This window comes from Coffea arabica, chromosome 3c, assembly GCF_036785885.1.
Source record: "Coffea arabica cultivar ET-39 chromosome 3c, Coffea Arabica ET-39 HiFi, whole genome shotgun sequence".
Lineage (NCBI taxonomy): Eukaryota > Viridiplantae > Streptophyta > Magnoliopsida > Gentianales > Rubiaceae > Coffea > Coffea arabica.
In genome coordinates this window covers 31757236-31773867 of record NC_092314.1, presented here as the reverse complement: position 1 = coordinate 31773867, position 16632 = coordinate 31757236, and the positions used below count along the sequence as shown (strand labels likewise).

The 16632-nt window shown below is 37.4% G+C and overlaps 2 protein-coding genes across 2 annotated transcripts; both read right to left on the bottom strand.

Annotated features, from left to right (window-relative positions):
- Window positions 1–6174: 6174 nt before the first annotated feature.
- LOC113735815 (uncharacterized) lies at window positions 6175–8289 on the bottom strand. The gene is made up of 2 exons (XM_027262798.2): window positions 7753–8289; window positions 6175–6342 (listed from the first exon to the last, which is right to left on the bottom strand). Exons 1-2 carry the CDS (start codon window positions 8287–8289, stop codon window positions 6175–6177), a joined length of 705 nt encoding a protein of 234 aa, XP_027118599.2.
- Window positions 8290–13256: 4967 nt separating this feature from the next.
- LOC113735816 (uncharacterized) lies at window positions 13257–14624 on the bottom strand. The gene has a single exon (XM_027262799.2). The coding sequence runs from the start codon at window positions 14622–14624 to the stop codon at window positions 13257–13259; it is 1368 nt and encodes a 455-aa protein (XP_027118600.2).
- Between the last annotated feature and the right edge of the window lie 2008 nt (window positions 14625–16632).

Sequence of the window (16632 nt, the reverse complement as noted above, 5' to 3'; positions counted from 1 at the left end):
AAGGGAAAGATTCTTAACAACTCACCTTGTAACCTCAAGACAACAAGCAACTTAGCACCTTTGCTTCTGAAACCACTTCACCACTCACCTTAATCCTACCAAGAGAAAGGTTTTTATGGAGCAAATCAAAGTTTTAACGGTTGGTTTGTGAGATCAAGGCAAGAAATGGAGAATAAAAGTTGAAGGTTTCTCTTGTTTCTTCCCTTAAGAGGTTCGGCCATCCCAAGCAAAAATGAAGATGATCTTGGTCAAAATAGGGGTTTTAGTAAAGTTCAAGAAAAGTTAGGCAAGTCAACTTCCAATCGGATCGCGCCACTTGGCCCTTCTTAAGTTTATTCTTATCCCTTTGTCTCTCTAAGATTAACCATCTAAGTAACCTCTAATTATCTCTTAGCACCTTGAAAAATAATATCACTTAATACAAAACTCCAATACGTTGTCAAAAATATTTTGCATTTACCGCACTAGCAGGTCCCACGTTCATAATACACTTCAAACTTAACGTACACTAACTCATACTAGGAAGATGATTTTAAAACTGTACTTACTTGTAAAAATGTATAGAAAATTTAATATTTCCAAGGAAAGTATAAAGCATAGTCAAACAAATAAAATAATGCTGAGAAAATGTGAAAATTTTTGGGTCCTCACACACTCCCGAATTAATTGTGGCTGAGCAAAGGCAAATAAGACGGTTTGTTCAGGGGCTCAACGCAGAGATTCAAATGGATCTAGCTGTAGCCCATATCAATACATTTAGCAATGCTGTGGAGAAAGCTCTACGAGTTGAAAATGCAAGGTTACAAGTTAAAAACTTCCAAGCAAAGAAAAGGACTATTCCTGATGTCGCGCCCCAATTTTTATATAAGAAAAAATAAAGTGACGAGTTTAGAAAAAATGGCTTTTGATTCAATTTTTGATTGGAAAATAAATTTTTGATTTAAAAAGAAAATGAAAAAACATGGGTCTAAATGGGATTTGAAATGCGATGATTTGACCCAAAATATAGTTTAAAAAGGATTTTTTGAATGAAAAATGGAGTCGCCACTTGGTATAGAGTTAAGGTGTACCAAGTCACCTAAAAATGAATTTTTAAAGAAGAAAAAAGTAGAAAACCCTTTTTAAACGACTCCAAGTCTACGAAAATTAGAGAAAAAGATTCGGGAGTCACATTTGAAGAAAAGGAAGGCAAGGATAAGAATCCAAGGCACCCTTTCAACCTAGTCAAGGCTAGTTGCGCGATTTAGTTAAAGATTTTCTTATTTTAACCTAAAGATTTATCACATTTGGATGTACTATATGAATGCAAACCCTAGAACTAAGAGGGTATCGGGGGGTCGAAATTTCTTTTCAAAGCTTAATTGGTGCCAATCACATTAATTGTGATGCCCAATGTGGACTCTTTGGAGGGGTCACGAATAAGGCAAAATATGAGACTCTAAAAAAGGAAAATATAAAATAAAGATAATTATAATTATGACCTAAAGGTTATGCATCATAACGGGTACGGGGCTAATGTTCGTGACTCAATTTTCCCTTTTATAGAGGAAATACGAGCGTGCTAAGGGTAGAAAGCCAAACTCGTCCATATCCCATACTCAAGGAGTCTTTCCCTATCTAATCAGGCAAATGCAATACCCTAATTCTATTTCTTAAATGAAATTCAAGTCTAATGTTATGTTTCCATACAAAGGGGTAAGGAATATACATATAAGGGAAAATATGGGGGAAGGGATATACGTATAAGGAGGGATGTCATGATAAAAGACCCTAAAAAGTGAAAAAATATGCATGAGAATGTAATGTAGTCATACAAACATGATCTAGCGTAGGAGGTCCCTAAGGGTCTAGCATTCGACTAGCTCATGTCTATGAGTTTTCACTAGCATTGGACTAGTGAAAAATCGGAATGAAGGGCCACAACTAGCGTTGGATTAGTGTGGATTCGGAAAAGGAGGCCACAACTAGCGTTGGACTAGTGTGGTGACGGCATGCATTTGTTATAATCAAATAAATCATGTAAGACCTGAAAGCATGTAAACACATAAATCATGTATAGCACATAACACATAAGTACGGTATCTAGATGCAAGGCCCTAAGAAAGCGGATAACACGTAACACATAGGCATGCAAAAACACACAAGGCAAATAAAGCAAATAAAGCCCTAACTATTACATTCGGGGAGCCCTACTACAATCTAAAGGGGAAACGGAATAAAATAAATAAAATAATAACCTAGCTATTACAACTTTGGCATTCAAGTGCCTTTCAAATGATCAAAATTGAACTAAAAATAAATATACCAACTAAAGCCAACAAAGAAAATAAATGAAATAAATAAATAAATAATAATAAAAACATTTAAGAGGCATGCAAATTAAACACGTAAAATCACATAGGGCATGTAGGGTCACCTAAAGTAAGAAATTAGGGATAGAGTGTACCTCGCTGGAGATGGAACCCTAATGGAGTGAAATCATTTATTTACTCTCCAAAATAAAAGTAAAGATCAAGGTACCAATTTAATGGTGAATAAAGACATAAATGTAAATCATGACACTAATTGAACTCAAATAGTCTCAAATGTCAAAATTGCTTAAGGGAAATGCCATTAGAATCAAATAAATCATTAATTACATCAATCAACCCATTAAAATCCCAAGGATAAACGCCCAGAGTTCATATTGCAATCAACAAAAAGGTGATTAGTGCCCAACTGAAAACAAAAGCCCTGAAAAAATCAAGTTGTGGTACTCAAATGCAAATAAGGTAGGACCTAATTGCAAGAAATTAGAACGTAATTGGGCCTTTGTAGCATAGACAGAAGCTAAGGGGAGTAAAATGCAATTTTTTTTTGAAAGCCTTTTTGCATGCAAGTTCCATGCAAGAGCCATGAAACAAGCTTCTGCAACCGAAGGAGAAAACTGCTGCATTTTAGTTTACACAACTCATGTCCCAGACAATTTTTGATCAACCCTTTTCCAACCAAACACTCAAAAACTTAATCTAAGCAACGTGACACACAATTTCAACATCCCAACAAACCAAAACATAGAAGGGAAAACACACAAATGCTGGAGAAAATTCCAGCAAGCATTCGGCAACCTGATTTGTTCATTTTCCAGCAAGGTGTTTGATCATAGTTCAAGTATTGCAGACTCCAAACATACAAACTCATCACCAAAACCTTCCATTCCTTTCCCTTCAAACCAAATTAAGCATGCAACTCAAGTGTAAAGGTTCAAAGAGCAGCCACGGGGAAGAAAACAACACACACAAAAATGTAGCAGTTTTCCTTTGCTGTGAATTTCGCAACTTCAACTCGTGTATGTTAAATGCTGAAAAACATTGCATTAAACTCCCCATTTATCCACCAAACTCACACACATATTCACTCACCCATTGATCAATGTTCAAGCATGGTTATCTTCCCTTAACTATCCCAAACAAAAATGTTACAGGTCCAAGAAAGCAAGAACAACAACCAAAATGCAGCAAAAAAAACCTTATTACTTTGTTTGAAAATGTTAAGCTACAACATTCAAGAAAACAACCCAATCTTGAACCAAAACCTGAACTCATCATGAAGATATAGTATTAACACGCAAGGGACAGCTTGAAACAAACATTGCTCATGTTATCACAAATAAACAGCAAACAACGACAAGGATATCAATCAACTACTAACTTTAGTGTTCTAAAGAAAGGAAAAACTGCTGCAACAAGTCGATTGTTTTCAAGCTTATTGCAGCAGACTCTATACGCAATGCTCATCCCAAGGAAATCTAAACCCAAGCAAGGGAGTCATCAAACATTCCAATGGCTATCCATCCTAGAGTTCAAGCAAAAAGGAGATTTCTTGTAACTAAACAATGCGTCATTTGCCACTGCCGCAACAAAGTGCCGCTACGAACTTCACAACTTATCCCATGCATTTATGTTCATATGACCAGAACCAAACCATCATTTTTTAGCCAAAACCCCACATATTCCTTAACCCTTTATTGCTTACAGAAACCAAGCAGAATAAAAAAATCTTAAGATAAACTAAAACAGATTAAAGGGTCATGCAAATCTGATAACAAAGAGAAAACCTATAATTTGCTGGGCTTACTTATCACAAATATCAGCCATAAATCCCAAACAAAAGCATCTCAAATTCATCATAAAACCACCACTGAGGAGCCCCAAACTATTGTCCCTAAAACCCCAGGTCAGAACCTCCATGCGTTCATCAACAATAAATCAAACATTAACAACAGAAAATCCAAACTTGGCATGAGTTTGTGACTGAAATACGTTGGTGAAGATCTGCTGATGGCAATGAGGGGCTGGAATGATGGCGGTAGTGAAGGTTAACGATTCCAACAGTCGCTTTGCTCCTTGGGAAGTAGCACCAGGTCTCCTTTCTTCCTTGCTCAGAAACTCTCTTCCGTTGTCCTCGACCTCAGCCACCCCATATTCTTTTCATCCGCCGTTCTCTCCCTAGGTTCCTTTCCTAATACTCTAGCTGCCAGTCTCCCCCTCTATTCTCTCAAACCCCAGCCGTCACTCCCTTTTTCTCCTCACTCCGCTCTCTCTAGTTCTCTCCTGTCTCTTTTCTGTTCTATCTTTTGCCGTCCCTTACATTCAGCTAACCTCCCGACCTCTTGACTTTTTCCTCTCCCGTTTTCGTTTTCACTCTCAGCCTTACCCAGCTCCCTTGTTTCTTGCTCTCTCTTCGCTGTCCTGGCCCGCAGCCTTTCCCTCTGTCTTTCTTTCCGTCCCCCTTTTTCTCTCGACCGTAGCTCTCCCTTTTTATATCCCTCAAACCCTGATCTTCACGGCCCTTGATAAATCTCATTTCCCCACTTTTCTATGACCATCCGATCACTCTTCATTCCAGATGAGAGCCAGGTAGGATAAATCAAGGTAATCCAAGGGTAAAGGAAAAACAATGGGAAAATGGCAGAAAAACGAAATGGGCTAAGCTGCATTTTTACTTCTGCAATTTTTTCGTGCATTTTTCTGCTTAACTTGTAACATGAAGAAAGGGCTAGTATCCTATGCTTCTCATGGTTCGTGAGCTTGCTTCCCCCCCTTTTTTTTAACACATAATGAAATAATTTTAACAAAATAAATAAAATGCTACAAAATTGAATTCAAAAGAAAATAAACATAAATTTGTGAACATTTTTCTTTTTTCTCTCTTCTTTTTTTTCGATAAACCTCAATACTAGAAAGTCTTAAAAAATAAAAATTAAACGATTAAACGAGCAACAATAAATATAGAAAAATAAACAAAACTAGAATAAAATAATAAATAATAATAATCTAAAATACTATAAAATGCTAAAAAAATGCCTGAAACAAAAATCATGAGATTAGTAAATAAAAAGTAAATAATAATTATCACTAAAATAAAAATAAAAAATAAGAATAAATTAAAAAAATTTGGTGTCTACAGTTTGCCCCTCTTTGTCTGAGTTTTGAAAAAACTTGAGACAAAGAAATAGACACTAAATGCTTACCTGTTATTCGGCTGTAAACGACTCGAACGATTGACGCTTTCTGAAATGGGGACTGACCTTTTTAACAAAATTTTAAATGGGACTGACTCGAACAAGAAATTTTAAACAGGACTGACCCGAACAGGAAATTTAAACGGGACTGAACCGAACAGAAAATTTAAACGGGTCTGACCCGAACAGAAAATCTAAAACGGGACTGACCCGAGACAAGAAAATTAAAATCGGGACTGACCCGAAACAGGAAATTGAAAATTGGGACTGACCCGAAACAAAAAATTTAAAATTGGGACTGACCCGAAACAGGAAATTTAAAATCTGGACTGACCCGAGACAGGAAATTTAAACGGGACTGACCCGAACAGGAAATTTAAAATCGGGACTGACTCGATACAGGAAATTTAAACGGGAATGACCCGAACAAGAAATTTAAAATCAAGACTGACTCGAGACAGGAAATTTAAACGGGACTGACCCGAACAGGAAATTTAAAATCCGGACTGATCCGAACAGAAAATTTAAAATCGGGATTGACTCGAGACAGGAAATCTAAACGGGACTAACCCGAACAGGAAATTTAAACGGGACTGACCCGAACAGAAAATTTAAAATCGGGAAATTCCAGTATACTTACCTGAAAATAGCCCAAAATTTTTCAGTAGAGGTTAAGTCCTTGCCTCTGAGCCGATGGTTGATTCTGTATTTCCATGTTGTTGTATCTTTTGATCAAATTTGCTTGTGACACCTTTGATCCGCCTTTGTTCACTGGAAAACTCTTTCCAACACCAATTCCAGTACGAGATGTGATTGCTTTCATCTGTGCATGCAATTTCCTGCAAAAGAGAAAAAACAAAGAAATTGCCACCATCATTTGACCCGTTTTCCTTTGAGAATCGTGTAAACATGAGTTTTTCGATGCCTTTGTCAACTTTTGCTGTGACATTTTCCCAAGCTACCATGTATACACTTACCATATCACGAAACCTGCGTAAACAGCTTTGCTGGATCTCCCCCATTTTCAAAAGAAAACTAAATCCGAGTATGTTTCGAATAAACCGTGGGGATTGTCATTAACCAAAATTCAAAGATTAAAAAAAATGATATAAGTAAGGTAATTTTACATGAAATGCAGGAATGAACATGCCACGACTACAAGCAATTGAGAAAAATGAACTTCATAAGAAATGTACTTTGCAGAAAAGATATATATATATATATTTTTTTTACAATGTGACACAACTTTCAGCCAACAGATGTCATATTTGAATCTCTGGATATCTTTGTTCTGGAATTCAACATTGACAGCAGTATTACAAAAATGAGGAGAAATCCAAATGAACCAAGTCACCAACTGTTCCTTCTCGTGTTCGCTCGTTGCAGACCCTACCTCGGCGCCCTTTCGGGTTTTCACCGAGGTTGCCCCCACCCCTTTTGTTTTGTTTTTCTTTTTCTTTTTCTTCTTTTTTTTATCTTTTTCTTTTCTATTTTTTCTTTTTTCATCTTTTTTTTTTTTTGCTTTGAGGTGCTCTTTCGGGTTTTCACCTAAGGAACAATGGAAAAGCTCGACCATGATCGATTCAGGAATATGAGTTGAAGATTGTTGGCATCAGTAAAATGCGCTTCCCATATAAGTTTAGGTGAAGGCATTATGGATATCACTTGCCAGTTGATTAGCGAATTTCTTAATAGAAATACAACAAGTGACGAAAGTCAGGACTTTTGAGCTTTTGTAATGAGGTCAGGTGGGATGCTTTGAAAAAGGTTGAAGCTTGAAAGCAAATTTGATGAAAGGTGTGAAATTGCCTGAGATTGCATCATTTTGAAATTATTTCCAATTTTTTGAACGAAACCGAGGAAATTTGCCCCAGTTTGATTGGATTTTTCTTTCTTTGCATTTTCTTCATTACATTTTTTTTTCACTTTTGCATTTTTCTTTTAAAAACTAAATTTGCCCCAGTGTGGGGTTCTTTCTTTTAAAATAAATTTGCCCCAGTGTAGGGTTTGCAATTCTCAGGGGTTACCAAACAAAAATGATTGCTCTGATAGCTCAAAGGGGACGACTAGAGGTGAAATGTTTTGATTGGAAAGGAAGATGGCCTGACTTTTGCCTCGTTCCTTGCGTGATTTCCTAAAAGAAATTTGCATAATCAAATAAAGAATTTCTTACACATGTCCGAGTTGATAGGTTGAGGGAATATCTGTCCCTCCATCTCTGCCAAAATGAGTGCTTCACCAGGCAATACCTTTTGAACTATGAATGGCCCTTGCCAATTTGGGGCAAATTTGCCTTTGGCCTCATCCTGCACTGGCAAAATTCGTTTAAGTACTTTGTCACCTTCCTCAAATGTTCGCAAATGGACTTTCTTGTTGTAGGTCCGGGCCATGCGTTTTTTGTAACATTGGCCATGACAAATAGCATTAAGCCGTTTTTCATCAATCAAGGACAGTTGTTCATAACGCTGTTTTATCCAATCAGTCTCTTCCAACTTGGTCTCCATTAGAACCCGCAATAAAGGGATTTCGACCTCGGCAGGTAGCACAGCTTCCATTCCATACATGAGCGAGTAGGGGGTTGCCCCAGTTGAAGTTCGAATAGAAGTCCGATATGCCATTAGTGCATAAGAAAGCTTTTCATGCCAATCACGGTGCTTTTCAGTCATTTTGCGGATGATCTTTTTCAAATTCTTGTTTGCAGCTTCCACGGCTCCATTCATCTGTGGTCTATAGATGGCAGAGTTGCGATGTCTGATTTTGAACTGCTCGCATAGCCCGTCCACCATGTCATTGTTGAGATTCTTGGCGTTACCTGTGATCAGGGTTTCTGGCACTCCAAATCGGCATATGATGTGATCTCTTAAGAAATTTGCCACCACCTTCTTTGTCACATGCTTGAATGATTCTGCTTCGACCCACTTGGTGAAGTATTCAATTGCCACCTGTAGACACCAAATTTTTAAATAATTTGTATGCTTCGTTTTAGTGATAATTTTTAACTGTTGATTTTTGTTTTAGATGGTTTGCATTTTAGTTCATTATCGTTTGTTCAATCCTTTTAAGTGTTATTTTATTTTAGTTTTATTCACTTTTTAGTTTTTAGTTTTTTAGTTTTTATTTTTATAGAATTTCTCGAAAAGAAAAGAAAGAAAAAGAAAATCATTCAAAAATATGCTTTAGTCGTTTTAATATAATGTTTTCTCGGGAAAAAGAAAAAAAAAAGAAATTGTCCACAAAATATGCTTATTTCTTCTAATTTCAATATTTTGGCATTTTGTTTATTTTTGTTAAGTTATTTAGAAAGAAAAAGAAAAAAGAGAAAAACAAGAAAAACGATGAAAATGGAAAATGAAAAAGGGGAAAATTGGATTTTTACATTTTGTTGTTTCTAATGTTAATTAAATTGTTTTTGTTTTTAATGTTTATTATTTTTTTTAATTTTGTTAAATTATTAAAAAAAAAAAAAAAAGAAGCAAACCGCGGCATGCAACTGCATTTTTTTTGCAGCTTGCAAGGACAGCCACGGAGGTCCCTTTGGAGGGCTGGATGTGAAGGCAAGGGAGGCCTTTCATCCTCACCATTGGGGTGAGGGTTTAGGAACTTGGAGTTCCGTATAAATAGAAAGGAAAACAGCAGCCGCGAAAGGGTTTTTTGGGGAGAGATTGACGGCTGAAAGGAAAAAAGGTTTGGCTGTGAGAGAAGGCTAGGGTAAGAAAGAGAGAAAGCTGAGATAGTTGAGCCGAGAGCAAGGGGAAGAGGGAAGAGTGAATCAACGAACAAAAACTAAACAAAAGGAAAAGGTCAGAGGATGGTTTCTGGTGGCGTTTGTGGGCTGATGAAAGAGCAAAAGAGAGAGGCTGAGTGACGAGACCGGAAGAGACCAGAAACAAAGCAGCAAGGAAGGAGGCAGTGAGAGAAATCTGGAAAAAGGAAGATCCAGAAGGAAGAGATTCGAGAACTGAAGCGCCTTCACTCGCGGGAAGCTACTTCCACCGACCTCCAAAGCTGTTTCTTTGGCTGATAGGTATATGAAACTCTACTCACTCCCTCAAAGTTCCATTTCAAGTTGTGTTCTTTCCCCAAAATCTGTGCTTAGATGGAGGTTTTGGGATGGTGGCTAGGCGCGTATGACAGGATATGAACTTGGTACAAGTTTTATGTTTTTGCTGCATTTTCTTTTCTACCGCACCTGGAAATTTGTTGATAATAGTTGGATGATGAGTGATTTGTCGGGCCTTATCGTACCCATGTTATGAAGTTATAATATTAGAGGATTTGGGATAGTAAATGGGAGGTTCCGTGTGGCTGATTTCGCATAAACCTGCTTGACATGAGTGAGAAAACAAAGAAAGTTTCCAGCTTTATGTGGTTTGCATCTGAATTTTTATGTGAGAAAGTATTGTTGTTCATGCTCTGATCCTTTAGACTGATACGAAGTATGGCTAGATGTTTTGCTGAACTTTTGGGTCTTGAGTAAAGCCTGTGACTGCAGTATAGGAAACCAGTTTTCTGCTAAGAAGATGCATGAGTTATCACGCTTCTTGCTGTGATTTATTAAGTTGTTCCGTAGCTTTCCCATCTTTGCTATTTGCTGTCTATCTTGCCTTTGTTTTCTTCTCCTCTTGTTTCTGTATATCTTGGGCATTGGCTGTATGATTTGATTGGGGGGGGCGGTGCACGAAAATCTGCTGGTGCTTGCATGAGAGTAGGCTGCGACAAGGCATTGGTTTGTTGCAGAAATATTGTCAAACACATTGTCTAGATAGATTAAAATCTGGGTCTACGTGGTGTTGGGAAGTTTGTTTTGCTACGTGGTGTTTGGAGAATTGCGTGGTGTGAAAAATGAGTTGAAGTTTCCTTTGTAAAGAAAAGTGTCTTTTCTCTTATTGCTGAAGTTCTCTTTTTTGGGTTTTTGCACACTCCTGTCTTGGCAATTTTGTTGGTCGATGTGGAAATAATTCATTTTATCCCTTTGATGCTGAATTCTCGGTTGTTCATGTTAGGAGAATCTTAGGGTCATCTGGCTATTTTGATATTTTTGCTGGTGTCTAAGACCGTGGTTTGAAAATGAAGTTTTTGCAGCAAAAGAGAAATTTTGCAGAAATGCGTTGAGGCTTTTTCATAGTTTTGCATGAATTTCTTCCAATTATTTGCATTGTTAAGGGATGTTCAACCATGTTTAATTCAAGTAATTGCAAAGCTAATTGCATGTATTTGTTTGGCTGGAATTGTGGAACTATGTGCATGAAAGACTGCCGCAAAGCTTAGAAACAAAAATGCAGCCGGTATGTGTTTAGCTGTAGAAAGCTTCAAAATGCAGAAATCTTCTACGTTGCATGCATGAAGTAATTCTGAAATTTATGCTTTAACCCCTAATTTCTCAATCATTTCTTCAAAGGCCCAAATATGTGCTGATTTCTTGCCATTAGGCCCTAAAATATTTGCATTCAAACCATGGCTGGATCTTTTCTTGGCTCTTAGGACCTTTGAATTTCTTGAATGTTTTGATTGATTTTGAATGGTTGATTAATGTTGACAATTGGGTTTTTGATTTGCAATTAGGTCCTAAGGTGGGTGCAAGTTGAGTTATTATTTGGCTTTCTTTTATTTTTTTGGACCTTTGAAGTTCCTAAAAGTGTTTGATTAAGCTTGAATGCTTGGTTAGTGTTCACAGTTGAGTCTTTGGTAGTATTAATGTTTCAATTCAATTGCTTGTTGGCCTTCATGGGTTACCATGTTTTGCTAAGGTGATGCTTAATGCATGGATTTGTGAACCTTGTGACTAAATGAACTTGTGGTGACCCATTTTCTTTAATTTCCCTAAATAAGTTGATTAATTGACCTTTTCATGCTCATGGACCTTTTGAATTCTAAAATGTTTCATTTGGCTTTGAATGGTTGATTAATGCTTGCATTTGGGTCCTTGGTGGATTCCTTTATTGGAAATTATGTATAGTTTGATTTCATTTAAATTGCAATTAGGAAAGTTTTGGTGACTTTGTTATACTTTAATATTTGAGGTACCGTGACCTTTTTATTGTTTTGAAGCCATTTTTCTTTCATTTGGACACCATTCAAAGGGGGCGGTATAATTTCTTTTATCCCTTTTGTGTCTCCTATGTGATCCAACGTGCTAAGTGAGATTTGCATGTCTAATTTGCTTTCCTAGCTTTTCCTTAATTCCTTTTAGTTATGTCATTTACTTTTGTTTTCATTTAAGTTGTTCTTTATGGGGTATGTGTACACCTCTTGGCTTGTAATAGATAGGGCTTGGAGGAGCATTCGATGAAGACCTGTTGAAGACATGTGCCTAGCTAGCAAATGTAATAATTAGGGTTTTAATTGCTTTATGTGTCTTGCATGCTTAGTTACTATGTGTTAATTTGCTTTATTAGGCTCTTGCATCTAGTCGAGCATGCTAAGTGTTATGTGCTACGTGTTTATAAGTGTTGGACATGTCTACTCGCTTTCCATAGCTATGAATGAATGTGATGGATGAATGTACGTTTCCACTAGTCCAACGCTAGTAGGAATTTATAGAATGGGCTAGTCCAACGCTAGACCCTTAGGGATTTCTCCCGTGAGTCCATACTTGCATGTGTCACCTCATTTCATGCATTTTTTCTTAGTTTTATCATTTGGCATGCTCCTCTAACCCTTTCCCTTTCATTTTAGGTTGTGCATCTCATGCTAGTTATAGGGACATTTGATTGACGAGTCCCCTTTCGATAAGGGAAACGAGCGAGTGTGGCTACAAAAATAGCCTTAACACGCTAGTTATCCTTTCTAATCAAAGGGAAAATTAAAGTCACAAAGTTAGGAGTCCCCGTACCCGATTTGATGCATTCCTCTAGGTTCATACATTTTCATACCATTTTCTCACCTTTTTATCCATTTTTTTTACTACTTATACCTTTTTCAATTTAAAATGACATGTCTCACACATTGCACTTATTTACTACTATCATACCCTATTTTCATCTATTTTGCACACAAACACTCTTACTCTCTCACTTGGCACACGTACACTTTCCTTACATGTGCACACATGCACTTTTATCACATTTGCACACTTCCACTTACACACTCTTGTTTTTATCACTTTTTCACTTCACACAAACTCACATTTTCACATGGCATGCATTCATTTCACTCATTTTTTACGTCATTTAGGATTATGTGTGACCTCTCCAAAGGGTCATTATTGGGCTTCACAATTAATGTGATTGGCACCACTCAACCTTTGAAGAGAAATTTCCCCCATGTCCCCTAGGTCTAGGGTTTGCATTCATGTAGTACATCCAAATGTAATAAATTCTTTGGTTAAAACAAGAAAATCTTTGATTAAATCACGCAACTAGCCTTGGCTAGGTCGAAGGGGTGCCTTGGATTTTTATTCTTGCCTTCCCCTTCGTCAAATGTGACTCCCGAACCTTTTTCGTTGGTTTACGTGGACTAGGAGTCGTTTAAAAGGGGTTTCTTACTACTTTTTCCTATTATTAAAAAAAATTCATTTTTAGGTGACTTGGTACACCTTAACTCATTACCAAGTGGCGACTCCGATTTTTTATTTCAAAAAACCCTTTTTAAACTATAATTTTGGGTCAAATCGTCGCATTCTCAAACCCCCATTTAGACCCATTTTTCTTTTAAATCACAATTCATTTTCCAATCACAAATTGAATCAAAAAATACATTTTTTAAACCATTTATTTATTTATCAAAAAATAGGGCGCGACACCACCAATATGAATTAATGCCCATTTGAAGCAGGAGGGTCAATTGTGCCGATCACGTCCATACCCCACATTAAGCAGGGCCATGGGGCAATCATGCTATGCAATTCGGTGGGAGGAGCGCGTATAACGTCACCATGCATTTGACATTTGATACATTTCCGGACAAAATCTATGCAATCACGTTCCATAGTGAGCCAAAAATACCCAGTTCTCATGATTTTCTTGGCTAATAAATATCCATTCATGTGAGATCCGCAAACACCACTATGCACCTCTTTCATCATATACTGAGCTTCATCTTCATCGATGCACCTTAAGAGGTTCAAATCTGAGGTCCTTCTGTACAATACCTCTCCATTTAAGAAAAACTTCGAGGCCATTCTGCGCAGGAAACCTTTGTCATTTGCAGTAGCTTCTGGAGGGTAAGACCCGATTTTGATGAACTCCTTAATATCATTGTACCAAGGGCTATTGCCAGATGTTTTGTCTGCGACCCAACAATGAGCAGGCTTGTCCTGGAGTTGGATCCAGATAGGCTCGATTCCTAATTCGTCCGGATATTGTATCATAGAAGATAAGGTGGCCAAGGCATCGGCAAATGCATTTCGGGCTCGTGGGAGATGTCTGAATTCCAAATTTTGAAATTGTCTAGCCAGATTAAGCAAATTACAATGGTATGGCAAGATCTTGAAATCTTTGGTTATCCATTGTTTCAACGTTTGGTGCACAAGTAAATCTGAATCACTGAAGGCTGTCAACTCTTTAACTTCTATTTCCAAAGCCATTTTAAGAGCAAAAATACAGGCTTCATATTCGGCCATATTGTTTGTACAGGCAAATCGTAATTTAGCAGTTTCGAGGTAATGCTTCCCTTCTGGAGATACAAGAACGGCTCCAATTCCAGCTCCGAAAGAATTAGCGGCACCATCGAAAAACAACCTCCATTCAGGGCACCGCTCACTCATATCTTCTGTAGCACCAACCAGTAAAACCTCCTCATCGAGGAAATAAGTATGGAGCGGTTGATAGTCATCTTCGTTTGGATTTTCTGCCAAATGGTCGGCTATAGCTTGTCCCTTGATGGCCTTTTGCAAAGTGAAAACAATATCAAATTCTGAAAGAATCATCTGCCACTTAGCCAGACGCCCAGTTGGCATCGGCCTCTCCAAGAGATATTTTAGAGGATCAGAACGAGATATGAGATAAGTTGTGTGACTTACCAGGTAGTGTCTCAACTTTTGAGCTGCCCAGGCCAATGCACAGCAGCTTTTCTCAGTAAATGAATAATGAGCCTCATATTGAGTGAATTTCTTGCTAAGATAGTAGATGGCTTGTTCTTTCTTTCCGGAGTCATCGTGTTTGTGAGGACCTAGTCCGTTCATACGTTGAGATTAGGGTTATTCATTATTTTGTACGGTTAAATTAAGGTTATAGGGCTAAGGAGAAACCCTAATCTCGGCCAAGATTGAAAACCCTAACTTTGCTTACGATAAAACCCTAGTTTATGCGGTATTCTAGTGTGTGTTTTGGCACAAGAAAAAAAATAGGATTCGTTATAGTTTACAGAGGTTTAACAAGTTTGAAAATGGTTAGTAAACTCTGGATTAGTAAACCTCTAGTGTCACAATGTTAGAAAGCTTAAGTGGAGTTATATTTATCGCCCGTCCTTTTCTACATTTTCTTTATTAGAAAATTCCCTAGATAATTTTTATTGAGTAAATAGAGTTTTTAGATGATTTTTCTAGGATTAGTTTGTTTTTGAGAAATTAAGAACGTATATCGGAAGTGGGACCCGCTAGTGCGAAAAGTTTGGGAAAATTCGGCCAATTAGGTTAAATTCCGGATACTGTGTAAAATTTATCGGGTGTTAAGAGATAAGTAGAGAGTGTGAATTGATTGATGTGAGAGAGAAAAGAAATGATAGGAATGCATTAAAGGTGGTGACAAGTGTCACCATTTCATTGGAGAAGACTTATGAATTACTATTTCATTTTTTGACTTTTGACCAAAATTGGTTAAATATCTAAAAATTTCACAAAAAAATCACCATTTCTTCCCTCTCTTTGGCCGACCTTCTCCAAGCAAAAAGAGAAAAGAAACTCTCCACAATCTTGTCTTCAATCTTGCCCAATCTCTCAACTAAACCGATTAATCTTCAAGTTCCTCCATAAAATCCATGAAGTGAGTGATAGTGAGTTGTGTGGTGAAGTTGGTTGGAAGCTTAAGGTGCTAAGTGGTCTCTCTTCTTTGGTTCTAAGGTAAGTGACTATGGAACCCCTCTCTTCTATCTAAAGATGCTTAATAAATGACTTGTGGTTGTTATAAGTGTGATTTTGTGGACTATTTCTTGATTTTGGTTAAGATTGATGAAGTTTTCTATTTATTTGGGATTTTTGCTGGTTGCATATGATTACTATGATGTGGCTATGTATGATGATTGGAAATGATTGGGAATGAAGCTAGTTGGTGTGAATGGTAGTTAATTGCAGCAAATTTCTGGTTTGGAAGATAAATTAGCAAGTTAGGGTTTGAAAATCCCTAATTCTGTCTGGTTTTGGATCATAGGGTTAGAGGCCGAATTTGACTTTGCTCAAAACATGAAAATTGTAGGTATTGATGTGTTTGAGGTGCCTGTAAAATTTCAGGTCATTTGGATTAATGTAGAATGAGTTATGACGAAATTACTGTAGCTGTTCTGCTTTGGACAGAATGCGAAAACTGTACTGGTAATTGGCCATTTTGACTGGAATTGGTTTGGATTTAGTTGTTGGTGTCTTCTGATGAAATGTAGCTGGATGTCTTAGCTATCATATGCCTTTGGAATTTCGGCATTTGGACTTGTATAGACCGCGTTATAGTAATTACAGTTTTGTGCGATTTGCAAACCTGTTTTGGTAATTCTGGTATAGTATTTGGCATTTTTGACCTAGTTAAGCTAGGAACTGGACTGAGTGGCCTTCTTCAACATTGTAGCCTCTTAGGTCCTGAATCTACTTGTAAAATTTCAGGTCAAACGGATTAGTGTATCCTGAGTTATGGACAAAACCATCAGGCCTGTTTTAGACGTTCGTTTGTGTACGTTTTGAATTTCAGTTTCTGACCGTGGGTTTTTCCGTATTGATCCCATTCGATCTGGGTGTCGACTTCTTCATAATAAATTTAGATCTTGGTCTCAGCTTCGAAACGGTATAAAGTTCGTCGAAATCCGAGTTCCGTAGCTCCTGTTATGATCAAAACAATATCGATCGTCAGAACTGCCTTGTATTTGGACAGTTCTGACGGGTATTTTGTCACTCGATTTTCGTTCTATTCTGAGTGGATTCAGATCTTGGCTAAAACATCAAAGTTTTAGCCTTATGTCTCAGCTTTCTAATGCCTTTGGAATTTCCT

What these genes read in the sequence shown, in the direction of transcription:
- LOC113735815 (XM_027262798.2), bottom strand. Translation starts at nt 8,289, where the DNA reads ATGGTGGACGGGCTATGCGAGCAGTTCAAAATCAGACATCGCAACTCT. An exon ending in GGCCATTCATAGTTCAAAAG is followed by an intron (nt 6,343 to 7,752) that starts GTATTGCCTGGT and finishes TCTCTTTTGCAG; the next exon opens with GAAATTGCATGCACAGATGA.
- LOC113735816 (XM_027262799.2), bottom strand. Translation starts at nt 14,624, where the DNA reads ATGAACGGACTAGGTCCTCACAAACACGATGACTCCGGAAAGAAAGAA.